This window comes from Drosophila innubila, chromosome X, assembly GCF_004354385.1.
Source record: "Drosophila innubila isolate TH190305 chromosome X, UK_Dinn_1.0, whole genome shotgun sequence".
Taxonomy (NCBI): Eukaryota; Metazoa; Arthropoda; class Insecta; order Diptera; family Drosophilidae; genus Drosophila; species Drosophila innubila.
This window is the reverse complement of record NC_047626.1, coordinates 36,820,798-36,831,373: the sequence shown is the minus strand read 5'-3', so window position 1 is coordinate 36,831,373 and position 10,576 is coordinate 36,820,798. Positions and strand designations below refer to the sequence as shown.

Below are 10,576 nucleotides of genomic sequence, written 5' to 3'. Positions count from 1 at the left end.
GATCAGTTTTGGTGATAGGACATGAATAAATTCAAACAATAGACACGTAGAAATAAACACTGGGGTACAGGATCAGACCAATCAACTTACCTACACGGTAAACCAAATTTTGAAGGCCACAAAGGATAGGCAAATCGATTCTGGCCATTTATACGAAACACTTTTGGACAGGAACAGAATGTTACTGATGGAATTGGAAAACATAATGCTCGCAATTACCCTCTCTAGACCACGCAGACTAAAAATCCGTTTGGCATGAGGAGCACACAGATACCCCCATTGCCGACCTAATGTCCGTTGCGTCCGTAAAAGTGCTACAACCCACAAACATAATTTTTCATTTATTTCATAATTTCATTTCCAAAAATTAAGCACACCGGTCCCGGTGCCGGTCTCGCACAAGAGTCACATACTGCAAATGGATGATAACATCGTCGCCGAGTGCCAAGACCAAATTTATGCGCTGAAAAATTACACAGCCGCAGCGAGAACAACTTTCTGTCAATTACAATAGGCAACAAATTTTGACTTTTTCCTTTTAAATTTAACCAAACGGACTTTTTTGGATAGATATGGGGCCCCAAACGACGAAGACATTTTTTTTTCTATAGCAGAGTTTTTTTTTAATTTTTAAAATTTGGCTTTTTTTCGGGCCGTTTTTTAGAGAATGGCCAAACCGATTTTCAAAAGCTTTATTTTCTTTAGTTACCTAAAAGCTAATGTATATATTTGTAATTTATCAATACATATTATAAGATTTAGGCCAGCAGTTTAAGAGCTATTAGTTCTTGAATTAAGAAAATTTTGTTTTTTTAAGCTTTAAGATATTCGGCACACGAAGATGAGTGCTTTGGCCCATCGGAGCTTTTACCACATCGTAAGCATTGTTATGCTTCACCTTGACGATCTGGTAAGGGCCCAAAAACTTCGGTTTGAGTTTGAGTCCGCTTCCAAACTGCGTCCTCTTTATGGCAACTAGTTCACCAACTTTATACTGCCTGGCTGCTTTACGTCGTAAGTTATATGTCTTCTTGTTCTCTGATTGCAAATTAAGGATTTGACTCTTGCCTTTGCCCGTAGCTCATTGCGGTCGTCTGCAAAAGCAATGATGGTCTCATTTTGAATCAGATCCTGGAGCTGCTGGTCATCTTTTGTGCGCATCTTGATACCCATCAGAAGCTCAAAAGGTGTGGTATCGATGCTTCTGGTGTACGTCGAATAAATTGCTCGCTGAACTCGATCAACGTGCCGGCTGCGTTACTTTACTATGACTTCGTTAGATGTTGTTGACTGCATAGGGTATAACCAGCAAAACTTCGTAAAGGCATCACAGCTAGTATGTGTTTATAATTCTTGCTGGCTGACTCCAGCGGGCCCAGGAAGTCAATGTGATATGTCTGCAGCGGCACGTCTTCTTTCTGCAAAAGGTGCAACAGGCCTTATTGTTTGCCTCGTTTGCGATTGACCAATATGCAAGGAATGCAGCAGTCGATGTACTTCTTGATATTGTCATCAAAATTTTGTATGTAATACTCCTTACATATTTAATTCTTCGTCTTCTTTATCGAGAAATTTCCTCTAACATGAGCTTTGCCGATCCTTCGGGACTACTAAGCGCACTGCGTGCTGAGATGCTTTCATCACTTATGTGCATAACGGGATATCGAGAAAGTGCGTCCACATGACGCATTTGTGAGCCTGCGCAATGCTCAACTTCATAGTTGTACTTATTCAAAAACATTACCCATCTGTCTACTTAAAGACACACACTCTGTTTCTTTAGTGTTTTGGTGAACGCATTGCAGTCCGTGATAATCTTGAATGGAATGCCCAACAAAATTTGGTCAATGCCTCGATGACTGCAAGTATCTCCAACTCATAGCTCGTGCATTTGCGTTGCGTCTGCTTCCTTTTCCTGATCATGTAGTAAACAGGATGAAACTGGTCGTCGTCTGATTATTTTTGCATAATTACAGCACCAAAACCGTCTATGGAGGCATCCGTATGAACACTGGTTTTGATGTCAAACATTTCTTCAATTCTTCTATGTCGTTTACTTCATTTGGACCTATTATAAACTTAGCGTTGTTCTTCGTTAAATCAGTCAATGGCTTGGCAATAACAGCATAATTGTAGATAAACTTTCTAAAACATCCTTTAAGACCCAAAAAACTCTCAAGTTGTTTCAGCGTCTGCGGCGTCTTAAACTTGCAAACGGCTTCAATCTTTAACGGCGTTGGATACAGCTTTCTATTTTTTATTAAATGGCCAAGAAATTGAATTCGTGTTTGTAAAAAGTGGCACTTTTTAAAATTCAGCTCCAGGCCATATTCTTCACACGTATTGAGGACTTCCTTCAGATTTGCCAAAGCTTCTTGCTCATCTTTGGCTGGGATGATTACGTCGTCAACATATGGTAATGCAATTCCTTTTCTGGTCAGCGGTCGAAAGATTGCACTTATTTGCCTCTGGAACACTCCAGGAAAATTCGACAAGCCAAAAGGTACTATGCGGAACTGATATTGACTGCTTTGCGTCACGAACTACTACTGGTACATGAAAGAACCCATTCTTTAAATCTGTCGTACTGAACATTACAGCATTTTGCAAACAGTCAAGCTGGTCGTCTATCAATGGCAACGTTAAATGGTCTTTTACAATAGCTTTATTGATGCGTCTAAAATCAATGCATAGTCGTGGCGTGCCATCGCGTGCCATTTCCTTACCAAAACTACCAGACTTGTAAGCTCGGACTCTGACTTTTCTATTATACCATTTTGTAGCCACTCGTCGATCTGTTCTTCTATGTTGCGTGCCTCTGTTAACGCACATCGCCGGGGACGCGAGAAATTTGGCGTTTCGTCTTTGATAATTATTTTCATTTCAATGCTCGTAGTCTTTAACTTCTCCGGCTTATACGGTATAATTATTTCGTGAACCTCGCGTCGTGTAAACTCGCTGGCAGCATCGTTTATATCGAGCTTTGAATTGTCTACCACAGAGTCTATCTTCACTAGGGATGATTCCACATATGCATCGCTTTCGAAGTTTTCATGCGACATTTTATTCACTTTTACGCCATTGCGATTATATGATATTTCTGCTTGTATACAAAGCTCTTCACCAATTATCAATTTTATATCCATTTCTCATTGCTCGCGCAACTACAAGATTAGTGTCCCGTTACACCACAGTTAAAACAAATAACATCTTTTTTTGTCCCTGTTGCATCTTCTTGTCCTTTCCAGCTTTATCACAATTTTTCATTTTCACACTCATTTTTTCATAATCTTTTAATTGTCACTCATAATTTTTGCACGATACAATACAGATTTATTTAATGACAACTCGTCAACACCGTCAATTACACTAGGCAACAGCCAAAAAAGAGAGTTCTTTAATTAAGAATATTATGATTTTTTCTTAGCTTTTCTGTCGAGGAAAGGTCGGAAAAAATGTATTACATTTTATTTACTATTTTACTTGTATACTTTTCTTTACGCCTCGTTTAAGATATCATTCATTAAAATCTATGGAGAGACGGCGATATAATATTATTTTGTTATATTATTTTAGTACGAAATTTTTTTGTGTTTTTTGAGGTATCCCAACCAAACTCACACAATATCAATTTGTTGTTATTTTACACATTATAGCCAAAGTTGGTTCAAATCGGTTTAATATCATAAAGTTTCCATAGGAACGATCGGTCGAAAATCAAGTCGGACAGGTTGTAATAGCCCATTTCATCCCGTTATTATGAATGCCAGGTTAGGTACCGGTATCGTATTTACATATTACTAAAAGAATTGCCTGTTATAACTTTCAATACGAGGGAATTGAATAAAGATCCCAGGTAATAGTTTTAAGACGCCTCGGTCCAACTTTGTAAATCGGTATATAACCGACTTTCATAACTACCGCTGCACAGTCTAGTTCTGACATTCACCAAATTAAGAGCCAAAGAGAAGCGCAGAAAATGAATAACCAAGTACGTGAATTTTCTTGCATCTACATTCCCGATTCGTTCTGCTACATATGTGGAGTTCATATTGCACATATCAAGTTACGGATGACATTTACCGAGCTCTGCCAAAGGATGGATTTATTAATTGCTTTAATCTTAATCCAAAATATTTTAATGAAGATTGGGCCCCAACGTTTATTTGCTCTAGCTGCAAAACGCATCTATAAAATTTTCCGGAAATGTAGGTATTTATTAACAAAACACACTGAAATCTATTTTTAAATTCTTATTTAACTGAAACACTAACAGCTTCCTTTATTTTTGGGTATAAATTTCCATTTTCACACCCTATCATATGGAAAAAAACGGATGTTCATGGTTTCGACTGCTATTTTTGTGCATTTATAAAAATTGGTATTGGAATAAATATAAAATGTGTTTACCCACAATTGCCTGGCCGCGGCTTTGAGCTGGCAGTAACATCTGGGAGAGAACAAGAAACACTGAATAAGACGGATTCAAGAAAGGATACTACGACTACCGATTCTCTTTCTTCGGAAGGAAACAAACATATCTGGATTTTTTCACAGCACGAATTGGATGACCTGGTAAGGGACCTGGACCAGTATTTAAGGAAAGACTGGCCGAAACGAGTCGATTTTAAGGTTGGCCTAAATGGTGTTAAATATGTGCCGCTAGTTAATTCACATTAAGCTTGGACTTGTCAAAAACTTTGTGAAAAGGCTCGTTAAACGAATTCAGAGGCACTAGAATATATATCCCCTTTCGACGCAAAAATTACGGAAGGCGTATTCGATGGTCCACAGATTAGAACACTCTTAAAAAATGAGGAGCTCTACTCCATTCTGGATCCACTGGAAAAGGCAGCCTGGACATCAACTTTTTGGGGGATAACAATAATCCGAATTACATTAGAATCGTCGAAGGACTGCTTCAAAATTATAAAAAAAAATGGGAGTAAACATGTCTCTGAAAATCCACTTCTTGAATTCACACTTGGACAATTTCGCGGTCAACTTAGGCGATGTAAGCGATGAGCACAGGGAACGATTTCACCAACACTTAAAAGCTATGGAGCGACATTATCAGGACTCGTGGAATCAGAACACGATGGGCGATTACGTGTGGACTCTTATACGAGAATCTAATTCCAATACCGAAAGCAGAAGAGTACGTTACTCAAACCATTTTTAAAGTACTGTTTATGCCACATCAATGTGTTAAAACTTAAATCGAATGTTATACCTTCAAAAAATAAAATTGTAGGCGTTATTTAAAAAAAAACTTTCATTAATCTACAAACATTTAAACACTAAGCAAATGAATTCGAGGCACTCTATAGACTTAGTTATAGTCCCATTTCCTTAGACCAGTTCCCAAAGAAAGTTGATTTCGATCGATTGTTCCTATGGCAGCTATATGATAAAGTTGACCGAGTACATCTTAATTTGGTCAGCATATATAATACCAACTTATATTAATACTATGTTGGATTGGTTGAGATATCTCAAAAAACAAAAAAGTTTTTCATACTAAAACTTCATTTTCGACCGATCGTTCCTATGGCAACTATAAGATATAGTTAACCGCTTTGAACTGTGAGGAACAAATATGTGTTCCCCACAACAATTTCACATTTTCAGCGACGCCTCTGTAATGGTGCATTTACACTAGTTGATGCAGCGTCAATTCTAGCTATATCAACAATTGATATCCAACGTCAACGCATTTGTTGTGTTTACATTAGTTGATAGAGTTGACAAAAAAACCGGGTTGCCAACTAATTTTCGAGTTGAGCAACGCGCAAGATGCCAACGCGTTGATATTGAAGTTGAGAGTAATTTACACCAGTTGATATCAACATTCGTTGACATTCACGTTGCTTAGCATTTTTCGTTGACGTCGAACTTGTGAATGTATCGAAACTGATTTTAATCGATATTGTGTTGTTTTAATAATTGAGAAAAGTAAAAAAAGTGGTAAGTACTTATGCATATGTATTTTAAAACTAATTCATATGCAATTTGTTTACCTTACGATAAAATCAGAACAATGGCAACAGCGAAGAAGAGCAAAATAGCGGCAGCAGTGATTTTGGTTTTAGCTCTTGAGGACGAGGAAGAGCAAGAGCTAAAAAAACGCAAGCGAGCAATTTGGGTTCAAGAACTCTATTTGGATCGAGACGAAAGTGGTTTTTTCCGATCATTTGAGACAATATTTCGATCGAATAGTCCTGATCGTTTTAAGGACTTTGCTTGAACGTGTGAAGCCTTTCATTCAAAAAGCGGACACAAGTCTCCGAAAATCTATATCTGCCGCAGAGCGGCTCATTGTGACTCTTCGTTATTTGGCCACTGGGGATAGCATGCACAGCTTAAGCTTCTTGTTTAAAATGTCGGTACCCTCCATTTCATTAATTATACAAGAAAGCTACGATGCCATTTACAAAACATTGAAGGGTGATTTTCTTAAGGTAACAAAAACTTTTAATTATTTCATTTTAAAAACTTAAAACTTTAACAATAATGTATCGTTCGTCGATGTTAAGGCACTAATAATTATATTCTGAGATCAATTCAGATCAAACATAATTAGGGGTTAGGGGATGGAGCTGGTAAGCTCTCCGGCTTCAAGTGATGCCATAACGATATTCATTTTGGACTTAGCCAAGCGCACGGCAGCGGCATCGGGAAAGTTGCGAAGAGTTGCTGCAACTGATTTGCCCCAGAGATCAAACTCATCATCCTCTTTGGTGTTCGCCAAATATTCGCAAGCCTGCTTTAGTAAAGCAGTGCGATGAGCATTGGTGTCATCAAGTAGCCGACGCTTTGGTGTTGGCTTAGTAATTGCCGATGGCGAGTTTGACGACGATGACATCTTATTTAAATCATTATTTTCCACAAACGTGGAGTTGAGCTGTGACAAGCACCCATGTGCATCTTCATTCATATTCTGAAAAAAAACACTTTAATTAGTTTTTGTTAATTTTAGATGCCTACGACAGCTGCTGAATGGGAAAAAATAGCAAATGTGTTTAAAAATCGCTGGAATTTCCCACACTGTATTGGTGCTCTGGATGGTAAGCACGTGACAATACAAGCACCGGCAAAATGTGGCTCACAATATTTCAACTATAAGAAGACAAATAGTGAAGTCTTAATGGCTTTGGCTGACGGAGAGTATAAATTCACGTATATTGATGTTGGAGCATGTGGTCGTGATTCTGATGGCGGTGTATTTGCACGGTATTAAGAAAGATTACAATAATAATATATCATTTCAAATATACATTAATTGTAATTATAATTTTAATTTCAGTTGTTCATTATCAAAAGCCTTGGAGCAAAATACTGTAAACTTGACAGACCCGAAGCCACTCCGAAATGGAACCGAGCCAATGCCTTATGTTGTTGTAGCTGATGATGCGTTCCCACTAAAGCCATATCTTTTGAAGCCGTTTGCATTTAGGCAGCAGGATATGAACCAGAGGGTTTTTAACTACCGTCTGTCACGCGCGCGGAGAATTATTGAAAATGTTTTCGGAATTTGCGCAGCCCGATTCAGAATTCTTCGTAGACCTATTGACCTTCAACCATCAAAAGCCACAAAGATTGTGCTAGCCATCTCTGCACTTCACAACTTTTTAATAGAACGCAAGAGTGTATACACAAGTTCAAGTGATTTTGACAAAGAAATAAATAGTGAAATTGTACCAGGTAAATGGCGAGCAGAAGGGAACGGCTTCTTGGAATTGCAGTCAATGAATACTGGACGGACCAGCATTACCGCAAGCCAAATAAGGGACAATTTCAAACAACATTTTAAATCACAAGAAGGTGAGGTGAGCTGGCAGTACGCAGCCTGCGGCTATCCAGCGAAAAATGAAAATATAAATTAACTCACATAACTGGATGTCCGCGATCCTGAGTCCATGCTTAGAATGGGTTGCATGAAGTGCAATGCGCTATAAAATATATTTGGCGGCTTCCGATCAGCAGCAGCTTGACTACTTTTGGTCGATTGGACCTTGCTATGTGCATTCTAAAATAAACGACATTGCCTTTAATAAAATATAAATAATTTAATGCAAAGAAAATGATTTTGACTTACACAGAATTGCTGACGCAACAAGTTCCATTTATTTGAAACTTCGTCTTTTGGCAAGTCTAGAGCCTTTGCAATTTCTTCCCCAAAAAATCTCGCGTTTGTTGCGGTTTTTATAGTCTCCGTTGGTAATGTCCCACAAAGTCGGTCTTTGCTCTACCAAGTCGATCAATTGGTAGCATTGCTCGTCTGACCAAATTGAAACTGCCTTTCTGCCGCGTTTGTTTTTGTTCTCTGTTTTTGTTAAAGTTGCTGTTGATGTTGATGTTAATGATGATGTTCTAGTTGCCTCGTCGTCTCCATCGGCGTATTCCGGATCAAAAATGATTTCGAAATCATTCATTTTCGCACAAAACCTTTTACTTATTGTATTCGCAAAACAATAATAAGCATAACCTTCAATATATCGATATATATCGCTTTCAAGCGAAGCAGGTCTGCTTTCGATATTGAAGTATGTATCTTTCAATAAATATGTATATAAATAAATGAATATTTATTTTTATACCCGTTACTTAAAAAATAAGTAAAAGGGTATATTGTGTTCGTTGGAATGTATGTAACAGGGAGAAGGAGGCATCTCCGACACTATAAAGTATATATATTCTTGATCAGCATCAATAGCCGAGTCGATATAGCCATGTGTGTCTGTCTGTCTGTCCGTCTGTCCGTCCGTCCGTCCGTATGAACAAAAGGATCTCAGAGACTATAAGAGATAGAGATACCAAACTTTCACTCACAGACTTCTATATACCCCACGCAGATCAAGTTTGTTTCAAATTGAAGCTACGCCCCCCTCCGCCCCCGCAAATAGCGAAAAACCTTTCGCTCGTCTGTTTGAACAAAGGGATCTCAGAGTCTATAAGAGATAGCGTAACCAAATTTGACAGACAGATTTCTATATACCTTACGCATATCAAGTTTGTTTCAAATTTAAGCCACGCCCCCCTCCGCCTCCGAAAATCGCGAAAAACCACCACACCCACAGTTTTTATGATAATACGTTTTTTTGTGAAAATAAACGTTATCTATTAGTATTATCTATTATCCCACTGAATTGCATCAAGATCGGACAAGTAGAACGGCAGTTATGGCGATTTAATGTTTTCAAAGTAATTTCTTTAAACAAAAGGATCTCAGAGTCTAAAAGAGATAGAATAACCAAATTTGGCTGCAGATTTCTCTACACACCACGCAGGTCAAGTTTGTCTTACATTTTATCACGCCCCCTCCGCCCTCGCAAATCGCGAAAACCACCACACCCACAGTATATAAGATAATACGTTTTTGTGGGTATTAGAGTTGCAAGTTGCTATTATCTATTATCCTATAAAATCGCAGCAAGATCGGACAAGTAGAACAGCAGTATTAACGTGCCGAAGCTCTTGAAGCAAAATGAGCTCCTTAGAGTATGCAATAGTTTTAATATTGTTAGACAACAAAAATGCATCAAATAATTCTCAACTGGTTCTGACGACGCAAATATGACATTCGGCTTGAATCGCTACTCGATTCAACCAAAATGGTACCGATGAATCTTCAATGATGATGGAACTGGCATCTATCGAATCGTATTGAGCATACTACTTGCATTTATGCAAGCGTGTCAAGTCACCGGTTACCATATAGAGAGGTCGCTAACCAAGGGGATTGACATTTAGCAAAATTATAAACCTGAAGAAGTTGCTAATTTAAAATTTTTTGAATCGACAACTAAGTAACAACAGCAACACAATATGCCAAGCAAACTTTTCTGTCATTCTTGTGCCTTAGAATTCTCAACTGGATTCAGGCAATATAAAATAACAACAATTAAAAATAACAAAATCCTTTTTTCTTAAAAAAAAAAATTCTTAAAAAAATACCTTTATACATATTAAAGTTAAGTAACGGGTATCCTATAGTCGGGATCTCGACTATAGCCTTTCCCACTTGTTTAATAATATTTTATTATTAGTTATTGTTTTTTATAGACTGCACACTTGAAATAACAGACAACATTAAATAAATCGGATGGCGAGCGAAGTGTTCCTACCTCCAATCTGTACATGAAGTACATAAAGAATGAACACGAGCTCAACTTAATTTTGTGTTGTCAACGCGCCGATTGTGTCTTCAACTGTTGACACAAAGGGCTTACACTGTGTTTACACTCAGAGCAAAAATTGATGATTCTCGCATTGTCAATCTACTGTCAACGCAACAGTTGATCAAGTTGACAGCTGTTCACACTAGGATTGATAAAGTTGATATCAACGTTGACTTGTTTATCAACTAGTGTAAATGCACCATAACTTTTCATTTCATTTTAAGAAGTCCACTAAAAATTTCAAATTTATTTATCTTTTGAACCAGTTAACGGATTTGGGTCATCGAGGTATCAATCGACGCGTATTTTTGATAAAAATTTGTAAAAAATAAATAATTTTACCAAAAAGCCCCAACGGCTCCACAAGCTGCGATCATACAAACTTTTCCCCTCCC

At 37.8% G+C, this 10,576-nt stretch overlaps 1 protein-coding gene across 1 annotated transcript; it reads left to right on the top strand.

The window, feature by feature from the left end:
- The first annotated feature begins 1,524 nt into the window (after nt 1–1,524).
- LOC117794015 (protein ALP1-like) lies at nt 1,525–7,608 on the top strand. Its single transcript, XM_034634477.1, is given in 5 exon segments — nt 1,525–1,547; nt 6,239–6,386; nt 6,980–7,233; nt 7,307–7,478; nt 7,543–7,608. Coding segments are annotated over 5 exon segments (663 nt in total).
- The last annotated feature ends 2,968 nt before the right edge of the window (nt 7,609–10,576 follow it).